This window comes from Camarhynchus parvulus, chromosome 15 (assembly GCF_901933205.1).
Source record: "Camarhynchus parvulus chromosome 15, STF_HiC, whole genome shotgun sequence".
In the NCBI taxonomy this organism is placed as follows: Eukaryota; Metazoa; Chordata; class Aves; order Passeriformes; family Thraupidae; genus Camarhynchus; species Camarhynchus parvulus.
Genome location: NC_044585.1, coordinates 11185863 through 11213395, shown reverse-complemented (window position 1 = coordinate 11213395; position 27533 = coordinate 11185863). Strand labels below are relative to the sequence as shown.

The 27533-nt window shown below is 44.2% G+C and overlaps 1 protein-coding gene across 8 annotated transcripts in view; it reads right to left on the bottom strand.

Moving 5' to 3' along the window:
- Window positions 1-27533, bottom strand: part of KDM2B (lysine demethylase 2B) — a 103754-nt gene that overhangs the window by 68130 nt on the left and 8091 nt on the right. For 2 of the 8 annotated variants that reach the window (XM_030958583.1, XM_030958584.1), the window contains exons 4-7: window positions 27312-27358; window positions 11179-11357; window positions 9287-9393; window positions 670-763 (exon numbers count right to left, since the gene is read on the bottom strand). In XM_030958583.1, the coding sequence (XP_030814443.1) occupies window positions 670-763; window positions 9287-9393; window positions 11179-11357; window positions 27312-27358 (427 nt within the window). Of the gene's footprint in view, window positions 1-669; window positions 764-1525; window positions 1551-3975; window positions 4034-4097; window positions 4259-4290; window positions 4486-4946; window positions 4991-9286; window positions 9394-11178; window positions 11358-27311; window positions 27359-27533 lie in introns of those variants that run through there. The other 6 variants (XM_030958589.1, XM_030958586.1, XM_030958585.1 and 3 more) reach the window with 6 other exon arrangements.

Below are 27533 nucleotides of genomic sequence, written 5' to 3'. Positions count from 1 at the left end.
TAACTGTCACTTGTCATCTCTCTTCCAGAAATATCTTACTCAGAAGCTGCCTGTGCTTTACCTGCACTTCAGAGCAGTGTGTTGGTACAGAGAGGAACAGGAGCTGCACCACTGACTGACTTCAGCTCCCACCATACACTGGCCACACCACAACTGGGAAAAACATCCTAAACCAGGAAAGATGGCAACACAGCTCCACATGCTGTGTATTTTAAGGCTTCTGTATCCTTTAATGTTTCAGTTCTGGCTTATTGTGCTGTACACAGCAAAGAAACGTGGAATCTCTAAAAGGAACAGAAGCTTTAGCTACAGAGACTTGTGAGGGCACTCTGACCCAACCAGGGGTCAGCCACACAGCCACATCTCTCTGCAAGATGCTTCTGGACCACAGCAACAATGAGCCTAAAAGCAGCACCACCAGCAAATAACACATTTGGTATTTCAAATAAATCACTTGTTTGTTTCATAACGGTGACTGGTGTCCTTCTAGTTCAGTAAACTCTGTGTATATCAACAAAGCTGCTGAAACAGTCTCATCACTGGCTGATCCCCTCAAGGAAAAAAAAGAATAAGAGAAAAAGAAAAGGGAAAAAAAGAAAAGAAAGCAACCCCTCCACTCTGTAAGAGGCACAGAGAAATAAAACCAAATATCAGAAAAGGTTCACCTACCTTCCCCCCACGGAAAACGTGATACCACACTGAAGTGCCACCAAAATCAATATGAAAATCAGTGAAGCATCCTTTCACACTCATCAAACAGTACCTGCAAGTAGAGTGAAGGACAAAAATGAATCAGTCTGAAACAGTATTTTTCACATCTTAATTTGCAGAGGTTAACTGCCTGTGCAATGCTGCTTCCACCAATTAAGTTTCTGCATTTACAGTACAGGAGTTTGTCTCATGAAGGTAATGAGGTTTCTGCTGAAAAACACGTCTCTCCATGTCTGAGTTTGCTGTTCATACAAGAGGAATTAAAGCTTCCAGAGTTAGGGAATAGAAAAACATTAAAAGTTAGGCTGTTCAGAAATATTTCCTATGGCACTGCCAGTCCTTGGGGTGATCTGTTTAATGCTCTCCTTCATCGCTTCAGAGACACAACCTTCACCAGAAGTTGTACACAAATTGCTGCAAAGTTTTGAAAAATCTAATTTGCTTATAAATCCTCCTGAATGTTCTTTACCTACTTGCCACTCATGCCATTTTTGCAAGGATTAGGGGACAGAAACCTCATTTGGCAAACTAACTCCTTTTTGTTCACATTTCTAGGCATTCGGCATCAAAACACATAAAGGACCCAGCTGGCAGCCACACTAACTATCAAATCCACTATTTTTTACGCCGTCTTGATACAGGATTTGAGCAGTTTAAAGTCTGCATTGCTGGAAAAGACACGAGAGCTGTGGTCTGGCTGCAGGAATCTCCAGCCTGCAGCCACCATCTGTAACTAATGGCCGAATCACAGCCGCCCTCCTCACTGTAGGCACCTTTGCAAACGCAGGAAACACACACCACTTAACCCACTAACCTCTTTTCCTTGTTCCGGTCTCCGTTTCATGGCTTTTTTTTTTTTTTTTGGTTTGGTTTTTTTAAGGGGAGTTATGGAAACACTACCGGAAGGGGATTTGTTAAAAGAAAAAAAAAAAAAAAGGGAAAGGAAAGGAAGAAAAAAAAAAAAAAGGTTTGATTTAAGTGTGTCTTTTTCTGCTCACATTCAGGTAGGAGAAGCTCAGCAGTATGCAGCCGGCGTGCAGAAGTCCCTGTAGATGATAGGCTGGGAAGGACCTTACCATGTGTCTGCAGAAGGCTGGCAAATCACAGCCACTCTGGGTCCATAAGAGCCGCTGCCTAGCAACCACATCCCGAGCCGGAGTTGACAGAATGATACGCAATGCTGTCATGAAGACAGTCAATTTGTGGGCTTCAAAAAAGGTCCTGCGCCTTCATCTCACAATTAAAACCTCTCCTTGTGCAATTACATGTCTCTCCTCTTGCCCACTCTGGAATTTTTTAAATTTTTTTTTTAATCCTTCAGAAGCAGGAAGAAGCTTTTGCTGCCCCTGGGGTATTTCAGATGCTTCAAAAATCACAGCTAGCCAAGAAGCTGTCTACACTCTCAATATGCTCCATTTCAAAATATGAGTCCTTCCCTCCCAAACACTTTTTTTAAAAAAAATCTCCTTTTATGTTTTCTCTACCAAGATGTTGTTGATTACAAGTCAGATAGAATTTAAAAACAATAAAAGAAGCCCAGAAAGGAAGTTGCCTTTCTTCCAGCCAAATTGCAAAAAGTCACAGATTGAATAATTATTGCTCATTAGGAAAAAAAAATCAGCATAGAAATTCTCCGCTTGTAAGCAGTGCTGAGTGTTAGAGGTTCATGTTGTTTTAAAGTAAAAAATTCAAATCCTTATGGAGTCAATTATTTTCAGTTTCCAGAAGGCCAGATATAAAATACATCACACTAACAACAAAAAATTTGTAGACAGTGCAACCTATCAACAATCACCCCCTGAATTAAGATATTCTGGAAGAGCAAACATGGCCTGGGCATTAGCTGGTTTTACCTGTTCCTCAGTAGTCAATAATCTAAACCTGAAGCAGGCAAACTGTTTACGTTCAGAGAGGTAATAACAGGATTGAATCCTGTCAAATCAAAGCACTTAAAATTTAGTTTTGTGAGAAAACACCAAAGCAGGTATAACTGTGAACACGCAACTCTTTCTTTTCCTTGTTTTTCCTCATTTTCCCCTCTGTTTTCTTCAAACTCTAAACACAATTTCCACTCCAATAAAGGTGATTTTAGTGAAAGAGTCACTTATGGCGATTAATAAAAACCTGCAAAGCATTTGGAAAAATAAAGTGTTTTTCTTTCCATCCACAAACAAGCCATGCCTTAATTTATGCTGTTAATCTCCCAGGCCTGCTTTTGTCCAAGCCCAACAGCTCCCGGCCGGCTGAGGAGCCTGCGGGAGGATCTTCCGCCATCCAGCTCTCTCCCTGGTTGCCAGAGTCTGGCACAATGCCTTTGCATTGACCTCTACAGCTTCCTCTTCCAATGTACACCGCAGTCACATGGTCCCAGCACACTCCATGCCACTGCTAATCTCAGGCACCGCTCAGCTCCAGCCCCAGCCAGCGGCTTCTCATCACCAACAGCTGCTAATTTGGGGAACCACTCAACTTTTCAGGGTTTTCCATAACAACGGTGGGAAAAAATAAATAAATGGAAAAAAAAGGGGGGAAAGCCCTAATACAGCATCCACGTTGAAAGAAATCTAGGAAATACATCCATCCCACTGTGTGCTGTGGCCACAGCGCTCTGGGCCAGGACAGGTACAGAGGTTCCAGGAACACAATCCCACATCAGGCATGGGGAGACAGCCTGACCAGAGTTACACCCTGAAAACACAAGCAACCCAAAAGATGCCCCAAGTTGAATATTTTCACAACTGCTACCACATCCAACCCCTGCACAGTCCACTTTATCTCCCTGCACAGCCTCAGTCAGGGTTTTAAAACACGCAGCTGCTTGTAATCGGTTTGGGGGGAGCTTCCCTTCCCGACTGAAGAGTTTGGTTTGTGTTCTCCACAAGCCTGAAATTTGTCCAGTTAATGTATTGTTATTTTGGAGGAAGGATTTATGATGTGGAAAAAAGGGGAACTTCCCCCTCCCACCACCCTCCACCCCCAAAAAAAAGAAAAAGAAAAAAACCCAACAAAATAACCTCACAAACATCTGGGGAAATTTCTTAGAGAAATGATGCGAAGAAATATGGAGTAACCTGCAAACTCACGAGGAAGAACAAACACAGAGATCCAAAAAAAGAGAGGGAGATGATACAAATGAAGCTAAACCACTAAGCAAACACAGCGAGCTGGGAACACAGGAACAACACAGACACCGCTCCATAAACCAGCGCAGAGCCCACACTCCCAGGCAAACCCACAATGCACTCGCCACGCATCGCTACAAACCCGCAAGCAAACAGAGAAACAAAGACAGCGAGAGCCGCGCCGGGATGCGAAGGCAGCGGCGGGCAGGGCAGGCAGCGGCAGCGTTCATGCACATGGGCCCGGCGAGACGCGAGCGGACGCACGGGCGGCAGCGGCAGCAGCGTTACCCTGAGCTCAGCTCCTTCTCCCCCGCAATAGGCACCGCGCACCACACGGCTCTATTCCCTCTGGCATTGCGAGGGCTCCCCTGCCACTGAGCTCAGCCCATAAACCACTCCCAAACCCCAGCAGAGGCTTCTGTTTTTTGTTCGGGCCAATGAGAAAAGTATAGCTCACTCTTCCTTCCTCCCAGGAGCAGCGCCGGCTGGTTGAAATCCCCGAGCCTGAAACCGAATACCACAGACCCATGAGCCAACTGCAAGTGCCAGCGCGGGGAAAGGCGCGGGCCTGGCTCCCCATCCCCGGGCGGGAGCGCCGCTCCGGGTGTCGGGGGCGAGCGGCCCCCGGCAGCATCCCGGCCCCGCGGGGGCCCTTCTGCCGGGCCTGCGAGCGGGGAACAAAGGCTACCTCGGGGCGCCTCGGCCCGCCACCGACAGCGCTCCCACACTGGGGCCCTGCAACTGGCAGCCACGAATTGCGCCGCAAGACAAAAGAAACCATTGTCACCCGGCAGGCACCGGCCCGGCTGCCGCCCCCACCCTCGCCTCACCGGGCAGCGACCGGCCCCACCGCTGGGGGAGGGCCCGGCTGCCCCGCGGGCATGAGGGACGAGCCCCAGCATCTCCTCACGGAGGGCCCCGGCTTCCCTAGGGGCGAGCCCTGGCTGCTCCTGCGGGGATGAACCCGGCTTCCTTCAAGGATGACCCCGCTCCCCCGTTAGGGATGCGAGCCCCTGCTCCCGCAGAACCCCAGTACCGGAGCAGCCCTGCCCGTGGAAGGCCGCTCGCAGCCGGCCGGAGCGGGCCCTGTGCCCGTGCCCTGCCGGGACCAACCTTCGCCCCGTGCCCGTCCTGGGGAGCGGTACCGAGCACTCCCAGCCCGGGGGAACGAACCAAATCGTCACACACCGTGCTCACCGCACCCCGCGCACTTCAAACGCACATGAAAGGCCCGGCTCCTGCCCCGAGGGGGTTACGGTCCGAGTCAGTCACACACACAAACAACACCGAGATAACAGAAGCCAGTTTTCTGCCATGCACCGCAGAGTTTGTGAAGTGCCTGCAAATCACATTCTCAGACCACACTGGCACCAAAGCAAGCGACAACACTTCCCTCGTCGCACCCTTGCCCGGTCCCAGCCCCCGTGGAACACGAAGGGTATGAGGGGTGGGCTCGGATTTTTTATTTTTTTTCCCATCACAGTGAACTGAACCAAGCCAACAACTCACTGCGAGCCAGGCCTGTCTGCCCCTGGAATAGCAGTTTGGTGTCTGTGAGAGCACAACTCATTTCTTCATCCTGTGACAAGGCTGTTCAGCTCCAGGGCCACCACAAACTGTTGTAAACACTGGTGGTTATTTGAGTTACATGTGTGATGCTGCTCCTCCAAGTTCTACCTGAAGGAGGATTTGAGACTCATGCGCTGATCTGAAGATATCACATTTTATTTACTTTGCTAGCTTGGAAAGTCTTAACGAACACACACTTATTGGTGTAAATTTTTTTGCTGAATTCTACTTATAGAGGTTTTGTATCAAAAGCAATCCACAAATGGCATACAAAGTGCAGACAAGTCTCTCACATGTATAAACCAGTGCCAGGTTGCCTTGTGGGACCTGCGAGCTCCCTCGATTCCCTGTCTCCAGGGGCACCCTCAGCTTCTAATTAGACCACAGCTCAGCAGAGCATTTTAGCATCTGTTTAAATCCATCCCTACTTAGTAAAGGAATGAATAGAAAGGAACGGATGGCTGAACAACAGCCTGGGAGAGGGAGAATGGGGCTGAGGACATGCTAACAGAGCAGCATTCCTTTGTGAACAGGTAGATGTTTCACACAACATACCCCATCCTTAACTGAAGGCCAGCATCATTATAGAGACCTATTACAGCAGTGCTTAGATATTTAAAGTAATAGAAAGAATTTTGAAGGTAAAAAGGATGTTGCATTGACCAAAGCTTTCATTTTCATTTGTTCCACAGCACAAATATATTACCAAGTTCTTAGAAATTCCTGGTACTGTTTCATGTCCTGAACTGTAGCTATTCACTGCTGCTGCATTGCAAATAATCTTGCAAGGCTACAAACAGAAAACCTAGTAAAGAGGATAATAATTTCAGCAGGGCTCTCTCTTTTGATAAATGAAAAATCAAATTAGTACTTTTTGGGGGGGAAGTTGACTCAGCTGTATCCAGATTGCTTCAGTTCTGGATGAATTTAAACAGAAAAACAAATCTCGGCTTGTTTTGAGCTACCTGAAAATGGTGTTGGTGATATAACAAGCTTCTGCCCCTAAAAGCTGATATTAAAATATCATTGCCTTTTTCTGCTGGCTCTTGGTTACACAGCATCTTCCCACTCTCATCCAGGATTCCATGTCTGCAGGAACTTTTCTCAGGAACTTGCACCCTGGGACGTGAAGAAGGGGACACAAACTATTGCCCCACTTAATTCAGTCCTCTAAGGCTCCTGTGAGGTAAGCAGCCATTTACCTACAGGCAGAAACATAACTTCATTACCCAGAATTTTTGGAAGAAGTGAATGGTGCAGGTCCAGGCGCAGGGCAGGGTGCTCTGGTACCCGAAGCAGCAGATGGAGCGTTCTCTAACTTCACTCCCAGCACGGAACTCGACGTGCAGGAGCCAAGACAGACATTTGTGTCTGGTAATGCCATCTGTGTCTGCGAAACTGCGGCGCTCTCGCTGGAGTGCTTTTTGTTTGTAGGGAACACGTTAATGGTGGGGATGGCATACTGCAAACTCTCAGCATTATGGGAATGCTCAGAACGAGAAAGGAATGAATCGATCCCATTTCTGAGCAACAGTCATTAATAAAGCATATGAATATAGATGATTCACAGAAAAGAATGGGCAGTGTGAAGCAAGTGACAGCACTGACTTGCGGCTCCACAACCGAACACGATTTCCTTAATAAGGGCTCAAACCTTCTGGATGCTCACAGCGGTAGCTGGGACCAGTATCTCTACAGGAAAGGATCAAGTTGAATTCCCAAAGATGGAGAAAGCCAATCTCTTGAGGAGTTCATCTTTAAATCAGACACGCTCATGGAAGAGCAATCTCTTTGAGAGTCACTGAGTGCACAGAAACCACTTCTACCTCAGGACAGCCCTGCCTGAACTGCAGACAGTCAAAGTTCAGAAGCTAATTTTTAGGAGTGGCATCATTTTACACTCACACCATTCCTACACTCCTGCCAGGGCATCAATGCCAGCACTCAACAGCAGACAGGTTACTGAGAGCTACAGATCTTCATCCTGATCTGATACAGCTTCTCTTGTGCTCACAGACTGTCACTGTTTGTTACTGGTTTTGTCTTTGTGCCTTCTTCAGACTGATGAGGAGTTTGTGCCAGGAGTGCTGTAAATCATCCTTCTCTAGTCTTTCTGTGAGATGACACTCAGTAGCAACATCCTCATCTCTCCAGCTGCATCACCCTCGCCTTTAACACTCATGCCTGGTAACTCCTTTTTCCAACATCAAACCCTATTGTCACATTTCAAGCATTCACAGTCTTTCAGTGTTTAGCTTCCCTGTACCTATCACATCGACTAGTTTATCAAGCTGTCAACCTCCACCTTCCCTTTGCCAGTGACAGCAACCTCCACGGCATCAGGCATCTCCTGCTTTCCTACCAGGCCACGCTCCACAAATGGGAAAAACTCCATGTCAAAATCTGTTGATTTGGTACATCTCTAAAATCCCTTTGAAACCTACCATCTGGCATTTCATGATGCAAGTAGTGAACTGCAAGCATATACTCTGCTTTTTCTGCTAAATTCTGTTAGTCATGTTGCTACCTTATCCTTCAAACCATCTCTGCCTTACTCTGTTTACTTGCTACATCTTTTTCAGCATCTGGAGTGTGCCTGCTCTAGGAGAGGAATCGTTTCCTTTGCTTCTTACCTTGTACCATCCATGAATCCTTAGGCCCTGATTCATGAATCAGTTTCTTAACTCTGGCAAATTATAAATAATGTTATTTAGCTGACTAACCACTTGAGAAGCAAGTGCTGCTCTGCTGCTGGTTTATTGTGTGACCTCAGGCAAGTCACTTAGGACATTTCCAAATGCTTGGAGACTCCAATCCACACCCAGTTACCCTAATGAGCAGTTTGATCTTTTCAAAATGTAGGAGTATCTTTAACTTCCACTGAAATCAGTGATGCTGAGCATAATCCCCAATGCCTGTCACAGAGTCTCTTCTTTTATGGAGACCTTTACCTTCCAAAATGTTTATTTTTACAGAACAAGAGTAAATGCTACATATCACTTCCTGACTGCACACTCCTTTGTATCTGTTAGTACCAATCTATTTTACAGTTTGGAAGGAGTTCTGAGTGATTTGCAGAACATCAGAGGTCGGTTCAACAGCAGAACCTGGGATGCTGCCAGCATTCAGTCTGGCCAATAAAACAGAAACAGCAGTGAAGGGCTTCCAGGATTACCTGGTGTTCATCAGCCATACAGGTCATTACATCATTAAAGGAACCCCTATCTCGGCTCTACTCATTCCCATGAAACTTGCAGTGTACATTTTGAGGCCCCCAAATAGTTCCTTTTCCCCATCACCACATAAAAAGTTTCAAGGAAGACGTTAAAGCAGAAGAAAAAGCAAGGTGAGCCTATGCTTGCCCAAAACCTAGAGCTGAAATAGAACCAGGACAAACTGCTCTTGTGTTCAGTCTCAAACCTGCCCTGAGCAGGTCCTGAGCCTGGACAGTCAGTCCAATCTTTGACCTTGCTCTTGAAAAAGTGAATGGAAAGGCAAACTGGCAGGAAGGGCAGTGACAGAGTTTCTAGGAAGTCACACACACCCATTAAAAATGGACTTCAAGCTCATTTCATAAAACATTTCTCAGCTAATAATGTCTGTCATTAGCAGTTTAGAACCTGGGCAGGATCTGAGCCCAGCCTACAGCAGGACTCTGACTGTACCGTGTGACATATCTGTGTGACATATCCATGTGATGTGATTTCCTTGGGCAGCCCTTTCAGAGAATTTACTACTTAAGGTCAGTCTGCCATTTTCAAAAAAAGAGTTGCTCAAAACTGAAAAATAAAAATGCACTTTTCAAAGAGGCTTGATTAAAGACTGTATTCAGCAAAGTTAAAATGATTTAAGGCAGTCAAGAGCAGAGCTTTTTAAAGACTTACTTTTTCACTTTGGGGTATTTCATCTCTGAAATTGCATTGGTAGCATCCGTCTGTCTTTCCTTCAAGTGCTGTGGCCACATATTGTCCACCCAGTCGACTAAGTCCACCTGAAAGGCCACCAAAATCAACTGTTAGCTCCTGAACACATGGTAGGACATATTCTTGTTGGCTGAAACTCCTCCAGTGACAGCAGCAGATGCTCACAAGGAGAACCTTGCTGTTCAGCAAAAGACTTGTGCACTCAACTTGTTGAGGTGCAGAATTTCATCACCACGATTCAACCCCTAAAAACACAGGGGAAGGAGAGTTTTACAGTCAGTTTACCCGAGTGCAAATTCTGTCTCATGAGCACATGTGGGCCCCTTCTCTTGTACTGTCTGTGGCATTTTTGTAGCCAACAGCCTAGAAATTGCATTTATGAACATTAAAATGCAAACATAAAAGGGATTATACTATGCTAATATTTCCATTTCAAGGAGGAAATAGGACTGATTCCATCAATATCACAACTGTATGTGAAAACCAAACTTCTTGCTGCCCTGATTCCAAAATAATTCCCACCTTCTGATATTGCTACCCAGAGTTTACACAGCAGGAAACCTAAATCAGGTATTTCTGCCCTATTCTAGACTCAAAACTCTGCAGGATTCAAGGGAATATCTTATACAAATATATGGGAGCTGACTTTAGGTACTGGACTTCCATAACACCCTCTTCTACTCCCATGGGAATGCAGATCTCTCTTTCAGTGAGATCTAAATATTCCTAGTTTTACAAACAACTGCGCACTCAGGCTATTTAATACAGCTATGAAATAACCATTTACACGTGATAACAGGTACCTAACTGCGTATTTCATTTCTAAGCACCCAGGAAATTTGCACAGATGTTTTAAAAGCTCGCTGAGCACAATGTGTTTGGGAAAACCGGGATCAATTGAACACAAGAAATTCCCCAGAGCACCTTCAAATTGCCCGCTAAGTGTCTGAATGACAGCAAAAATCTGAATGAACTTCTAAATAAGTGTTTAATATTCAAATTTGTGATCTGTGTGTAAAAGAACAAAGGAGTCTAGTTAAGAATTACTTCTACAAATCAGCAATTAGAGCTGCCATCTATTTGTGACCTGTTCAAGCAGAAGTGTGGTGTTTCTATTGGCTTGGGTAAGAGATGTCCCCAGCAGAAAAAACTGCCGCTGTAACTAGAGAAGGACTTAGAAATCAGGTAAGAAGTGTCTGAAAACAAAACATCATAGAGCCGTAGTTTTACCCCCAGCTATATGCTAGCACAACACACATGGCTACATTTCAGAGATAAATTAAATCATCTTTACTAAGAAGGTCACAGTTTCATGCCAGTGATTCCATCGGGAATAAAATCACAAGAGCCCTGTACCTTTAAAAAGTATGCACAAATCTCCCCCCTTCCACTACTGCTAATTCTGACATAGCAGTGATTATGCTGATTTAATTATGTAAACATTTCTACATTTAACAATTATGTTCCCAACTTTTTTTTGCTTTGGAACCCCCTGAACATTTTTTTGGGTAAAAGGAGTGTTCATATATAATGAGTCCAAGCTTCCTGATAGTTTAAGCTTCTTTAGAGGAGGAAAAATACTAGATAGGTATTTTATTTTGGATGAAGTTTCCCCTAAATACCTTGAGAGGAACTGTGTATCAGTGCAAATTGCATGATTAACAGCTCATCAGGTACCTAATTCCTGTAAATTAAGTTCCACTGTCAAGGAGACCAGCTTTCTACTCGGCTAAAAATGAGATCCTGACACTAAACGAGCAGGAGTTCCGGGCACTTCCCATCACCTTGTTTAAATTCCTGATTTATTTCTGGGAAGAAGCTGCAATAAAGCCCATCACCAGGGGCTCCCTTACCACGTTGGGGCGCTTGACAATGTTCTCCAGCTTGGTGTGGCTGAACTCCAGGCTGATGACGTTGTAGAGCTTCTCCCGCTGGGCCTCTGGGGTCTCGTAGTACCTGACAAACTGAGACATGCTCATCTCCACCCCCCTCTGCGTGTTCACATCCATCACATCCACGATCCGGCGGCTTCCTGCAACACAGCAGCAGCTTCAGAGCATCTGCCTTGCCTTCATTAATGTATACATACACACACATATGTGTTATTTTATATATCTATATATATATCGGTTCTCAGTGACTGCAGGGAAACTGCAGGAAAAGGGGATGAGACCAGTACCTTCCATGGCTCCTAAGAAGCTCAAACAGTGAGCAAGGAACTAACTTGGAATAGACTTTTTGCCCAATGTGACACTGAACAGGTCACCTGGTTCTTCACAGAGATGGAGAGAGCAGTTTCGTCCTTTGTGAGAATTGATGTGAGCAGAAGTACATTAAAAACTATGAAGAAGTAATACAATATGGTAGCAGGGGGCAGGCAAGACAAATTGCTCTCCAAATCATACTGCAATTTTCTAAACATCCATATGTCTCTCAAGATGCTTTTGCTCATGTACAAAAACTATCCACAAAGAGCAAAAACTGCCTTGCATCGCTGGATACTGTAAACTGCTGAACATTCCCAACTCCAGTGGATGAAAGCACTAAATGCCACAGAGGAGTGAGCCCCCACTTTGGATCTCTCAACAAAAACCACAAGCCTTACTTTCAGCTCCTCAAGTGGCAGACATACAAGTCTCATTAGCACCAGAATGTTGAGCAGCAGTTTTAGTCGAGCCTTCAGCTTTACACAGATTAATCCACAATCTTCTCTTCGGCCAACTGGAAGGTTTCACCTCTCCCAGCAATTTCATCATCCTAATTAGCAGTTCATTTGTGTGTGAGTGAACAGGAGCCCATGAGAGACATGCCTCATTTCCAGGAGAGGATTCCAGCAAACAAACTCGCAATGCTTCCAAAAAATCTCTCCAAAACAATTTTCACCGCCAAAGAAATAACTCAAAATAAATTGCATTAATACAAAATGTAGGGCTGTGATGCACCATCAGAGGGAATTATTAATAATTACAGCACCTGGTCTATCATGTGCTTGGGAGCAGTATTTCAGCAAGAGTAATCGCTTGCATTGCTGCTCTCCATTACAAACATCCTTAGCCCCTGATAGCAATGACAGTGACAGATGTGATAATGACTCTGCAAAGGAACTCAAGACCGTAAAGCCTTGAAATCAAAAAGAAAAATTTATATAGTGTAAATCTGGAATAGTCCCACCAGCCTGTCAGTCAAACTCCTCATTCCAAGGCCAAGGAACAGGAGCCCATCCTCGGACTGGGCTTGGGACTGTCTGGAGTGTTGCCACCTTGAGGCGGGATGGGGAGAGCTTAGTTATGTGTGAAGAAGCACAAGAGTCCTTAAATGGTTGAAACAGCATACATAAAATCTAGTTATGGGTTGGAGGGTTTTGTTGTGTTTGTTTTTAAACTAGGGGAATGGTCTTTTTTCAGTTCCACAGGTTAGCAGCTTGGGGTGGAGTCCTGTTAAACAGGCCCCTAATGAAAGTCATCCTGATCTCTGCTTCCAGGGCCTGGGATCAAAGCAATGGCTCCATCCCAGAGGGGCAGAGGACACAGATACTGAAAGATTGCATTTGAAGGGCTGCGAGGCTGAGCCTAGGTTCTGCCATATTTTAGTCTAGGTCTGATCTCAGCTTTGTTGGAAGCAACCTCGTAGGGCCTCTCAATTATCCTTTCCAAAAGAAAAATCAGCAGTTACCTGATGAATTAAGAGTATGAGGAGCAGTTCAATAGCAGGTTTGTTAAATGAACACGATTATCAATTACAGGCAGAAGAGCTTAAGATTTGAATTGATAATCTCTTGACTTGCAAATTAAAGAGTAATTTGAGGGGATGTTTTTCTCTTAAGCCACAGTACTGTCAAACAAGCCTATACATAATGATTCTTGGAGTACTGCTCACAGAATTTGAGATGTATAATTACAGGTTCACATCCTGGTGTTCACTGGCCACTGCACAGCAGCTCTGGCTCACTGCCAGCTTTATCTCTTCTGTCCTGAAAAGATTCAGCTCTTTCTTCTATCTCCTGTTCTTTGTACAAGGTGAAAAAATATCATCTAGGAGAGTAAAGAGCAAGGGAAAGAAGCACACAGAGGCCTAAAAAGTGATGGCAGGCTGAGAGATCTCAGGTCAGGATGGATTTCTGAGCAGCTCCACACACATTTCACCACAATCCATTTCTGTTAACCACTTCCTAGGCATCCCCTTATCACACTATCACTGTGTTCTCCAAGAAGGGACCCCTCAACCAAGCCTGGGGCAGCCCAGCAGGTCCCAGCAGGGCCTCAGTCACCCTGGCAGCCTCTCACCCTATTTTCCCCTGTCCCTCACTTCAGCTCATCACCCCTGGACATGGATTAACAGACCCCTGGAGCCTGGCAGAGTCTCTCCCTGCTGACAGGGGAAGATTCAGTGCACTGTGCACCACTTCACCCTTGACTTCCCGGGATGCTTTTCCAGGGGAGCTCTGGACTGGGCAATGTGGGATTAGGAGGCACTGCTTCCTCTCTGGCAGCAGATGTGACTCAGAGGCAGAGTGGTGGTGCTGGGGGAATTTACAGCCTAAAGAAACATCTTCCTCTCCTGCTGCTTGCTCGTGGAGCACAAGTGAATCCCCAAAGGATGACAGAGACAGTAACTAAGAAACAAGCTAGTGCCATCTCTGACAAGAGGAACAGACAACAGCAAGAAGGAGACAGAAGAATCAATTGCAGGGATGTAAGTTGAAAAAAAAATCCATCAGTATGAGCTACAGGAGAACTATGCTTTGCTTAAAATCTTAAAAACATATCAAGTTACTCCAGCTCATGTATTAGTAAAATCCCCATTAGAATTAAGGTGACAATAGCATATATAAAATCAGTTCCCTTTATTTAGAGGTCTAATGGCCAAGACACTGTAAAGATTCTCATAGATTGAATTGTACAGCATTTCTATACGCTGTAATACATTTTTTTTCACATAGAAATGAACTTTTGGAGGAAAAATGACTTATGCAGGGTCCCTGCCTCCCACTGCCCACCCTGGACAAGCTGATTTGGCACAGAGAGTGGGTCTTCTGGGCTTCTTGGTAAAACAAGAGCAGCAGGGAAGCAAACCTTGTCCCCTTGTCAGAGAGAGAACTGCCCTCCAGGAATGAAGGCTACACAGGCATCTTCCCTGCACCAGCAAATGATTTCCCAAATCACAGCTCACCAAGGCCATCCCAGACACTTCTGGGATGATGGAATGATGGGCTCCAGCTCTGAAGTCATTCAGCAAAGCTCCTGTTGATCTCCCCTGCATAGTTTGCACCCACACTTCCCTTCACATATAAAATATTTTAACAATTTTCCAGAGAGGGAACAGGGAATGGGAAATGCTGGGACTATAATCATATCCTCTGTTGTCCAGCAACTGCCATTTTTTATTTCTAACAAATGAAGCACTGTTCCCCTGCCTGAGCTTCAGGTTATCCAAGCTGCCAGACTCCAGCCTTCAGCATGGCCCATCCTTTTCCATGATGTGATTTTAGCATGGATATTTGGAGCAGTGGAAGCAATGCAAACATGAACCACACAGCAGAGTATGAGAAATGCACAGGAGGTGTGAATCAGAGCTGCAAACGACACCAGAGTTTTCTAGGCTGTGGTCTCTTCTCCAGCACAGCACCAGCAGGAAAAGGTGCAACTCCCCCACAGCAAAGAGGAAATGTCCTTTCTGTAAGAATGATTATCAAGCCTGTCCATTAAGAGGATAAAGCTACCTTGGGGAATTATTTTACCCCTCTCTGGCTGAATTGAGATCTGTGCTGAAGGTACAATACAGTGTTGACAACCAGAAAGCAACCTCCAACGCCGAGGGACCAGCCCGCTGCTCTGCCTAATCTTTATGCTTCTTATGAGGAAAAAATCCTTGGTTTGTAAAGCAGCATTTTTGGCAGAGCCTCAGGAAATCTGCCAGCCTCGCTAGCAGGTTAATTGTACCTAAAGACTGAGGCTTTGACTTGCATCCCAGTTAATCCCCCCGGAGCTCCCGGAGCTGCGAGCACGTATTCTTCAGCTGCCCACGGGAGACCATTATGATATCCCCTGCTAACGGGGAGGGATGTGAATCCGAGCAGAAACTCCGTACTCAAGTGGAGCTGTTCCCGACATCCCCTGCATTTCAGAGCCAGGGTAGGAGCAAATTAAGAGGCGCGTCCCGATCCCATCGCTCTCAGTGCCACCAGAGGGCACAGAAGAACAAAGGGAAGCGAGCCCGACCATCGCGCACGGCTCTCCCCACAGATCCTCGCCCAGCGCCTTCCCTGCCCCGCCGGGCCCAGGGAACCGCAGGGCATCCCCCGTGCCCTGTACTGCAATGGGGGCATCCCCTGTGCCCTGTGCTGCAATGGGAGCATCCCCTGTCCTGCAATAGAGGCACCCCCTGTGCCCTGTGCTGCAATGGAGGCACCCCCTGTCCTGCAATAGAGGCACCCTCTGTGCCCTGTGCTGCAATGAGAGCATCCCCTGTCCTGCAATAGAGGCACCCCCTGTGCCCTGTGCTGCAATGGGGGCACCCCCTGTCCTGCCATAGGGGCACCCCCTGTGCCCTGTGCTGCAATGGGGGCATCCCCTGTGCCGAGCTCTGCCTTCCCTCTCCCCTCGGCCGTGTCTGTCTGTCTGTCCCCAGCGCCAGTCTGGCCGTGCAGCAGGAGCCCTCCCAGCGGGGTCACAGCATCCCCTCCTCACCGAGGGGTAAAACTGCCGTGGGGTAAAACACGAACCTTCCCCGGCGGCCCTGCAGCTTCATCGTTTGATAGCAAATGCCGAATTGTGATAAGGCGCGGGAGGAGCTGTGTGCCCACAGCAAAATGTGTGCGGGGACAGCCTGGGCAACCCCTTCAGCCTTAATGCTGCAGGCTGGGCTGGGGAAAGGGGCTCAGGCAGATCATGTGTTTTAGTGGCATGATATGGAATTAATCAGTATCCTTACACCTACCCAAACTATCATTTTTAGTGATTCTTAGAAGCTTCAGACATTGAAAAGCTCATAGAAAAAATTCCTTAAACAAAGAAATATTTTACTCTTTTATATAATTATAATATATCATATATCATGTATCATATATCATATAATATTATATCATATATATATATAATTCCTTATACAAAGACGCATTTTACTTTTTTATATAACTTTTTATATCCCAATGCATTAACCTGTAGTATAAGCATACTCCAGGTGGCTGAAAACACAGAGCACAAAAATAACAATTATAGAAAGGAAATAATACAAGGTCCAAGAAAAAATGGGATGGGGTATAACTTTGGTGAAAATCTTATGGTTTATTTATCTTATCAAATTTCTTTTAAGATTAAAAATAATTTAAATTATTTAAATTAATAGTTTCCTAAAATGTCTCAACATAAAGTATATTTAACAGCAAAATATAGAAAAATAATATAAAAATTATAACCTTTCAGCCCTCTGAAGCCTCATCATCAGCCCATAATGAGGAAAACTTGGTTTCCCTCATACTTTGCAATTAGGAAATGGAAGAAGACTTTCAACTACACTCACATTACCCATCAACATGTGCACTATAGCAGCAATCCTGCAGCTCCCTCTGGCCTAGAGGGGTATCTGAAGGTGTCAGAAGGGTTGCAACACTCCCACACATCTTGTACCCACACTTATGAGAACATCTGAAGAAATACATAGCTATGGTAACACCAAACCTCCAAACATGCTGGTATTTATATATATTTTTAGGTAAAGGCACAACACTTGAAGGTAGTTTTGAACGAAGGTATATTATTGCAGTAAAGCACAACAACTACCATAAAATATTTAGGATTTTGGGCGGGATCACTCCCAAATAAGACAGCTCATTTCTAGTCTGGATGAGCTAAAGCAGGGGATGCTTATTGCAGAAACACAGTGTGACTGTGGGGAGTTACCCTAAAACAGCTGCTCTGCTTGGTTTTTCCACATGGACAATTCATCTTTAAATCCACCTGTAGACAGAAGCTTTGAGATGGCCGACCACACCAACACATCACTTCAATTTCACTTTCATGTCCTGACATCATGGAAATACATTCTCTTGCAGATTGTATTTTTGTTGTAATGTTCATTCCAAGCAGATTTATTGCTGTTTATATCTGGACATGAACATGACTGTTTTTAGCAAAACTGTCCCAGTTTAACTAAGATTTTTTTAAAGAGTTTGCCTGTGTTAGGCAAAGGACAAACTTAAAGAGAGCTCAAACAGGAAGTTCAGCTCTAAAAATAGAACTGGTTCTTCTTCCAAAATGGCAAGTCAGCGGACGTGCTAAACATAGGCAAGTGAGTGTTATAATATTTCATTTTTACTTCTAGGGGAAAAACAAAAAGTCATAATGAGAGAGCATCAAATGCCTTCTTTTTATTTATTTTATTACACAGAAACCCTAATCATGGCTCAGAGTTCACTCACCTGGCACTTCTGGTGCACAGAGCCTCAGTGGAAACCAATGACAGAGGGGGAAGGCTATTTCCATTAAAGCTTAGCCCAGCACTGGGTACTGCTGAGAGTTAAACAAGCACCAAAATAATATAAAAATAATAAATGTATATAAATTCCTCCACCTTTCTGCAAGGGACAAAGACAGTGTGAGTTTTCTGCTGGTTCAACTTCCTGAACCACCTCACTATGAGAAGGAGGAAAGCCTGTGCCAGCACACAGGAGGGGATGGGAGAGCAATGCCAGAAGTGAGGAGAGAAGGAAGAGAATGAGCAGGATGCCAATTTGGAGTTGCTTAATTGGTATGGCAAAAAAAAACAAATTGTTGGCTGTGATAGGGAGCACAAGGAGCAGAGACACTTCCCCTGGTCACATAACAGGCAGCAGCAGCAGCAAAGCTGGAGCCAGTTTAGATGACAGAGAGATGGTCTGGCACCAGAGCTGGTATTGGTATTAGAGGGAGAAGTTTCTATTTCCAGTCTATCGGGAACACTGGGTAAGTTTTAACCTCTGTCTGCCCTAGGTCCTGGTTTCATGATACAAACTGTTCACCAATACTCAAGAAACTGATGAGGCTTAAATAATTTTTTTTAAGCGGGGTCAGCTCCCTGCTTCTTCCCAGCCAGTTCCACAAACATCAGGGGAAGGATGTGCAGCCAGCACCAGCACTGGGGAAATCCCACAGTGACACCAACCACAGCCCAGCTCCCTCCTGCTATTACTGACTGCAGCTTTTCTTCTTAAACAATGAGCTGTTTAAGAGGCACAAAACCAGTGAGTGTTAAATGAAGCAACATCCTCGGAAAGTCTGCAATACAACACTTAATAGACAGAGATTTCCACTTTCTTTATGCACTTCTCCACCTTAACACTGGTGGATGCCAAAGTCCCTAAGGGTTCCTTCAGAGCTGCCACAAACCACTTCAATTTTCAACAAATTAGAGCCCTCAGACTGTAGGAAAATCACTAATGGAACCTTCACTTGAAAAAAATCCATTCAGAAACTTTGCTGTCTAGTTACTAATTTTAATTCTGCCCAGGAGAGAACACAGTGCAGCTCCACAGCTTTGTAATTCTTCCTAGCCCTGGCTAAGGTGGAGGAGGTCAGAAATCACATTAGGCTGTCTGATTGACATATGGGACTGCTGGTGTCCCACAAAGGGGGGAGAGATTCCATGGGAAACAAAAAACCCCACCTGCCAAGTCCTACTGGCCCTGCTCACAGCAAAGTGTGCTGCTCTCTCTATCACTGTTGGCTCATGGCTGGAAAGAGTATCCTAAGAACACTTGCTGGAGTCTGGAAGGATTTACCTGTACTTCCTCACACACTTCTATGGAATTAGGGGGTAAAACAAGTTCTGTGCAGTACAGCAGCCTCCTCAAGGAAAGAGGGATAACAGAGAAAACAGGAGAGGTCGCTCAAGGGAAAAGAAAGAAAAAAGCACAAAGACAAAAGGATGAGCCAATAAACCTCCAGTGCTGTACTTTGGGAAGAGAAATCTGCTAGATAGAATTTGAATCAATCATTTCAATGAAATAGCACATTATATTTTATTTTATTTTACTTTTATTGTCCATATGTTTCCTCTTTGCAGTACTTAAATTTAAAAATAAATGCAGCAGCTAGGAGTCTGTCTAGTTCATACCAATAGTACTTACAAAGCCCTTTGCTGACAGACCATTAGTTTGACTCCATCTGAGCTTAAAGACATTGGGAAATTGTCATTTTCAGTGGTAATATTTATTTGCTGATTTTAGGCCTGACTTAGGACATTTCTCAGTTTAGAGCATGAAGCATGTTGACAGGCCCAACAGCATGACTGTGAGCAATTTAGACCTTGACTTTAAAAACAGAGCATTTAAAAAAAACATTGTGCAAGTTTTTAAAACAAGCTTTGGTCACAAAGCAATATGACAGAGGAAACAATTTCTTTTTATGGACTGGATGTCAAACACATGTTTCTGAATAACATCTGAGACAAATCAGTGGGGCCCTGATGAAAGCTGCTTTCTGATTCTCCATTTTTCCCTTTGGAAAGTTTGCAGGCAGGTACATAACCCAGCTCCCTAAAAACACAGGGTTTGGGCTGGTAGCCTCAGATCAATGGGAATAGCAGTGACATGTAATTATTTTACAGTCACTTGTGAGGAACATCCAAGTTCAGCCTCCTCCTGCAGGGAGCCATCCTTATCTCCTGCTTCAAGGTGCTCTTGGATCCCCTGCTCCTCTCAGCTGTCTCTTGTGGATCTGAGTCCCTTGATGAACTCAGGGTGTGACCTGTAGGGTCCAGAGGCTGAGGTACCCTCAGTTGGAATTCTCACAGCCTGAGGAACATGTTCACAAGTTGGTATAAAACTACACAGACATTGGCCTTCCAAACTGTGGATGTTTCTTTAACTCAGTTTTCTTAATATTCAATGGTCCCACTTACATGAAAAGCAGAAAAAGCAGAACCCAGAGAGCAGGCCAGGCACAGATCACCCAGTGAGGCACAAAAACCCCATGAGAAATAAGAGGAGAGATCTTACAATGATTGGAAATATTTCATCCAAGTACCTCCCCTCCCATGAGATCAGTGATGATTCCTCTCCCCTAGGAGAGCCTGGCCCAGTGTGTTTTGAAAAATGCATTATTTGGGTCCCAGGAGCAGAGCACAGACCTTGCTTCCTCCTTGTGCCTCCACACAAGGAGGGGAGCTGGAGACACAGCAGTTACTGACTCCTGACTCAGCTCTCTGCTCTCCCAACGTGCCATTCCCATTGACAGGACAAATCCCCACACCAGGGGAGACCCATACATCTTAATCAAGACTTAGATGCAAGTCTGGGGGCAGACTTTTGCACTTCCTTTGAGCAGCCAGTTTAATTTTGGGAAGTGCTCCTTACAACAGAGCCTCTCTAATGAGCCTCCCTCCTAACTCCTCTGGGTCTCCAATTTCACAACTTCCTTGAAACAAATGGAGCGTTTCTCTATAGAAAAGGCAACACTGAGTCCCTATTCAGCAGAAATGATGGAAAGTTTTCTGAGCTGCAGTGTGTGGCTGCTTTGTCCTTCTTTTGTATCTACACAGCTAATTTTCTTTCACAGGATGGAGAACTGTACATTGATTAAGACAAAATTTCCCCTACTTGCCTGCAGACCACACTACGAGCCTCTCGACGCTTTGTAGTTGGATGTGAATTCAACCATGATACAATTTTCAGAACAGATCAATTTGAGAGGAGCAGCAAACACGCAGGAGGAATGAACCAAAAAATCACTAGGAAGCAGCTACTCAGGGACACTTCTGTGATTTGCTTTCAGCTTTTTTGAGCAGCTGCTAACAAAAAGCTGAAGGTTTGCACAGCCAGCTGGGGGACCATTGTGCAGACACAGCACAAGAAATGTATGCTAATGTCAAAGGAGTGGTTTACACCTCTCTGCCCTCCCTCCTGCCTTTACCCACCTGACCTGCAGTCACCACCAGCACCACAATTTTCTCTTCCATGGAAACACTGCTTATGATTCTGGATTCAGTGTTGAATGAAATTTATACAGGTCTGTGTATACACATCTATAAAGGTATGTACAGTTTTTAATACGTATATAAAACATTTTATAGAGCCAGGATAATTATTACCTACAACGTTTATATCGCTTTCTGTTCCTTTTTCAATATCACCTGCTTCCAGAAGCATGGGTTAGGGGGGCTCTTGTCTCTCTGTGAAGTACCTGGCATGCATATTCCCATTTTAACTGGAATTCCTGGGGACCACAGCAGTGTGCGTATTTAAGAGAACAAAAATGGCTGGATGAAAGATGCAGAGCCTCACATAGCTTATGGCTGTTAGGTACATTTGATGGGCAGAAATTCTTTCTGTCCCAACTGAATTTAAATTATTTACATCAGCCTGCTGACATTAACTACTCAGGGAACTTGTTCCTCCCCACCACAGTCCCTGCACAAAGAGGCCATGGCTTCCTACATTCACTTCATCATTTACAGTTTACAGGAAAACTAGAAACTGAGACTCCCCAAATTCTGATTTTAGCAGATCATTTCACTTTTCTGCCTGGTTCTCACCTGGGAAAACAAGGCCACACTTTTTACTGTGCACCACCACACTGCAGAATTGCAGTTCCTCCTTCAATGAGGAAAATGTTGCAACACCAAACTTCACAAACCTTACTTAGGGCTCTCCTCTGTGGGGAAAAAATAAATCTAAACAGCAGGGAAATACTCCTTTGCAGGTCTGATTTCACCCACTGATGTTAATGAAAGCTCAGATCCTCACTTCAGTGCACTGTGGTGCACTTAGTGAATAAACCATGAGCAGATGTGGAACAGCACACAGCATCTCCTCCAGAAATTGTCAGTAGGATGAGGGAAGGCTGACCTGCACTAGGAGTGCCAATCCCCCACTACTTATAGGACTTTTCCCTTGAAAATATCAGGGATTTAAATGATGTAACTTATTCTATTATATTGCTCCGCTGACATCATGATTATAAACTCATAGTTGAGGCAGAGACCTTCACACATATTTCTTTAAACAGTCAATTTACAACTGAAATTTTTGGCTCAGCTTCTGTTCTTTTGGTCTTTCTAATGAGAAGGCAAATCCCAGCAATAATCAAGTATTTCTTAAGCTACCCCCACCAAAGAAAGCAACAGGATATGTAGAGCCTTGGTTTTCCTTTCACCCTTTGTCTTGAGATCAAAGCCTGCTGCCAGGTCTTTAGGGATTTGACAGAACCACAGGAACCAAATATTGAAATGATCTATTAGGTCACATCTTGTGCATCATCTCCTTGGGCAGATGAAGACTGGCCTTTGCAACAGTTACTGGAGCTTGCTTATACTTGCTCTTCACTGCAATACCTCAATGCACAAATTGTATCACAATTAAAAGCTTTGCTGCTTTCAACTTTGCTTGGATTCTTTATTCACCAAAGTCTTTCAGGGCAGTTTGTGAACACAGCAACCAAACATTTCCTACACTTATGAGCATCAGGGCCCAGTCCAGTCTACAGCATCAGATTTTAATAGCAAATTGCATGACTGATGACACATCCTCTGCTGCTCCTACTCGTTTTTTTTCTTTTAATTCTATAAATAAACCCGTAGTGAGTTAGTTAAATAAAATCAATCAGTGAGTTGATGTCAGTTGTTAGACCACCCCATGAATAGTCTAAGTCCTGTACTTGCACTGTTCCCACTGATACAATGCCTGGCTGGGCACGGTGAATTCCATAGGACAATGCTGCTGATCCTACAGAAGTGACCGCTGTGGTCACAACTTTAACCTCTTCAGCCCAGAGATCACAATAACCCAAAGTCTCTTTTCTTTCTTACAATCCTCAGCATGTTTGAAATCTCCCCTTTTGCCACCTGCTGGGATTGCAAGCTCCACTTCGGGGGTGCACAACAAATACCTACCCTGGCACACAAAGCTGCACCAGCCCAGAGAGGGAAGAGCTGATGCACATCACAGAGCCAGCACCACTCCCATTCATTTCGTTTTTTATTTACTTTACTTAAGTGTGAGTGTAAAAGCTGGGATTCCAGCTAAAAATTAGAAATAAATGCAAATACATCCAGACTGGCCACTGCTGTTTAGAGAGAGACACTGTGCTCGTGCAGGGCCTGCATCCCTACCCACAGAGCTCCTGGGCAGACTGGGACAGCCCAGGGAGACAAAGGCAGTGCAGAGTCACAGGGGGAGGCACTGCAGGTGCCACAGAAAATCAGATACTCCTCTAAATTCAACCCATGGTGACCCAAGAAAACCTCTAAAAAAGTCCCAATAAAAAGAAGTAATCAGAGAAAGAGCAAGGAGCTCAGAGTGGTAGACTGAGGCACACATCCATGAGCACCTCCTTTCTCTCTCTCCCTTACATGGTTCACAGCTTCCAAAAGTGTTCAGGGCTGCCAGCTTCAGGTTGTGTGACGTCCATGAAGGACAATATAAAGACAAAATTCAAACAAATTACAAAATGGAATGCTTTGGTTTTGTGACATCAAAGACTGAAACAAATGACTGCATTCAGTCCTTGAATTCAGGAGTGGCAAAGGCTGGAGAGGGTCCACAGTGACCAGGGAAGCCCTGGCTTTCAGCAGCTTGCTGAGCAAGGCAGACACCTTGCTCCTTGCTCAGCCCCAGGCAAGCAATTCCCCTTTACTGCAGAGTACCTGGCATAAAACTCTCACACAGGTACTTGTGTGCAGAGAGTGGAGCTGACAATCTGGGAAAATACACTTTTGCTGTTCTGCCTATCTATGACAGGCACCCCTGCAGAAATTACACCAAAGATTTTCTGCAGATGTGGCAGATGTTTAAGGACACTCTAAGAGGGCCAATGACCCTCAATCAGATTTTAAATCAGCTTATGAAGAGATGACAGTGACATTCTGCCCTTCAGAATTAGCAATCAAATCTACCTTATGCAATGAAATTACAATGCCTAAAAGTTATTAAATTACAACAGAGCTTTACATCTTTCAAGAGTTGTCTCGAGTTCCTGAGCAGGCCAGGAATTCCTTTCCACTTCTCCATTTGTATTCTTGGCTCACAGCCATTTCACAGATGAGACATTTCCAACTGCTGAAATTAATCCATCAGCTCAGGTTTTACAGAGCATCCAGGAGATGGTTTGTGTGGAGGTGGGAGTCTGGCTCTGGAAAGGAAAGCTACTGTAGGGCAGAGTTTCACACACACATTGCACATGGGTGCACAGTCAGGCACTCGTGTCAGAAACAGGAGGTCATGAACATCACCAAACTGAATTACAGCTGCTTGCTGCATTTTTTAAGCCAGGAAAACAGAAGAATCCTTCAAGCAATGTCAATGTTTCTTTGGAAGTCTGACAAAAGATTAAAAAAGACACCCCTAAGCTCAAGTAACCAAAACCAGGAATCAACCCATGCTTTTTTTATTCTCATTATTATTGCCACAGAGCAGAGTTTTCAAAGGGAGATTTAAAAGCTTGTTGTTATTTCCATGTGACTTTTAGGTTCTCCCCTGTGAAGATGGTACAACAGTCACATTAGAAATAGAAAGTAAGATTTAGAAAGTAAGATTTCAGCAGAGTTTGGGACCAAAGGCTCATTAACTTCCCATGGAATTTATGTGCTTTGGAAAAAGCCAGCACCATGTCCTTAAAGGGTTCTGTAACAAATGAGCTTCCCCTGATTCGAAGAAGAAAAGAGAAGAAATGAGAGGTTTAAAAAGCACCAGCAAACCATGATGATGAGCATTTAAAAAGCCAACAACATTTTCCAGACTGTGTTCTCTCTCTATTGACTCCCACACACAATCAGATGCAGAGTTATGATCATTCCATCTCACATTCACCAAACATCCTTCCCTCCCCAGGTTCAGCAAAGGATTGAATAAGTTCTCAAAATACCACACATTGGAAATGCAAACCTGGAGGTTCAGGAAGATCTGAGGGATCTGCCATGACATCTCAACATCTCCAGTGACAGCAGATGTTAATAAAACAAGAATTTTATGATCTTTATTTGAACGTTAGATAGTGAGTGCAACACACGTAACATAAAACTAGAAAAAATATCAGCAATGATATGCTATAGGAAGATGCTCACTAGTGTTTCCAGGAATAATGAGTAGATAATTTTAAAATTTGGCATGGAGACAGGAATTCCCCCATGTGCTCTCAGTGTCAATGTGGCTGTTCCACCCAGCCCAAATTCCACAGCTAGAAAAACGATTTGCCACAAGAACTCTGATTTTTCAGGTACAACTCACAGTCCATTTCCCAGATATTTTAGATCTTTTGATTCAGAGTTTCCACCTGTGATGCCAAAAGTCATCAGCTGTATTACAAAAAGGGCAGGTGACAATGTTCTGGACCACATTATGGGTTCAGCACAATGACTCCAAAGGGAGTTTGCCCAAACATGATGTAAAAGGATCCATGATGTGATATCTGGCCAAGAGCAGGTCCAGGGATTGCTGATCCAGCTGTGAGCAGGCACGCTCTTACATTAAACTTAATGTCAAAGTTAATTATAAATGTTATTTCTGCTCTATTGTTTCATAAATGCAATTTTATTTATAAATATCCTCTCGCTTTGCTGGCCGTGTACACAGGAATCTCCACCCCCTAATACTTCAAAGGACATCAATCTTGAGGAAATGCAACTCCCACACTTTGACTGTTACACAGGAAAAACACTGTTGTTATGCAACACTACACTGCTCCAAAACATCTCAACGTCAGACCCTCAGCTCCAGCCTCAGAGACAGAATTGCAGTTTATCAGCCATGGAACAAGTTCAGAAAACTGCAACAGGGTCCAGATAATTACAGAGTTTATACAAAGCTCCTCCACAGCAAAAAGGCTTTTTTCTGTATCTGCAAATGTGCACATGCAGGTATTTAGGAAATCCATAAAATTTAGGAGTTTATTTTCTAATTTAATTCAGATTGACCATCAAATAACACTTCCCACCCTACTTCCCAAACATTTTCTGCCAGATATTTTTCCTGAGCTTATAAATGGTCATAAATTAAGCAACATTGCTGAGTTGTTTGTGAAGGAAGGTTATCAGAGATAACCCCTCTCTCACTGATAACCCCAAGTGAGCAGAAACGAGGCACAAGTTCCTCTCCTTTGTTTTTCTTAGCTACATCTTTTCCAGACTTGATATTCCTATTGACAATAAAACTCAAAGAGTAATTTTTAAAAACACTTGTGTTTCAGAATGCAGCATTTGACCTAATTTTAAAGATAAACTGCTGCCACAAGACAGGTAAATAAACTGAGTTAATTCTAACTAGCAGGAATGCAGTTAAAAATCTCCAAGAAGAACTGCAGCCAACACATCCAACATCCAGCTTGCTCCACAGTGACAACTTCATGGAGTGCAGGATAACTATTCAGTAACAACTTCAGGTAACAATAAATAACACACCCATCTTCAGTAAAAACAGATTTCAAAGAAACATACAGTATAATCTCCTAGTCAAGATATAGCTTTTCTTGGAGTTAAAAAACATTAATTCTGCAAAGATTGCTAGGAAACCTTTGATGACAGTCACCAGTTCTCTGGTTTGTGTCTCATCAAAAGCCAGGCAGTTTGCAAGGCTTTGTGCTCAGCCTCTCTTTACAACCTTCCCTCAAAGCACCAACCTGGCCTGACACTGATAAATACTGAGGGGAGAAGACAGGCAAAAGGTGATACAGCTCCAGACACACCTTTTACAAACAGATGATCTACAACAGATTAAAAAAAAATAGGAACTCGATCAATAGAGCTGCTGCTTTCCAGGATCACAAAAGTGTTTGTAGGACACCTGTTAAGAGCAAAAGCATTCCCTCCCTTCCAAATGCCAATTATCCAGCATGAGATCGGAGTCCGGTCAGCACAACTACTAATTAGGGTTCTCCCAGCCTTTTTAATTTACAAATTGCTTCTCCATGCCTTCTCCCAGATTCTGAGAGTTATCACAAATGTCTACAAACACAACTGGACAAGTATTTAAAAGCAATTCTGTTCTGTATAGAGTTAATCCAGTGCATTCAAAATAACTCACCCACTAATAGCTTCACATCTCGAACGGTGAAATCCGGGTCAGGCATTCTGTAATTAGCAAAGAAAGCAAAGTTAAATACTGTCAAGATAAGCATGGGTACACTCTCGTTACCATAACAAAGGAGAAATAAATGTATGGTGCTCTTTGTCCATAGTGCAGGAGGTGGAATCAAGCAAGGCCCCTCTGAAGTGTGGACAGTGCAAGTTTTAATGACACACATGA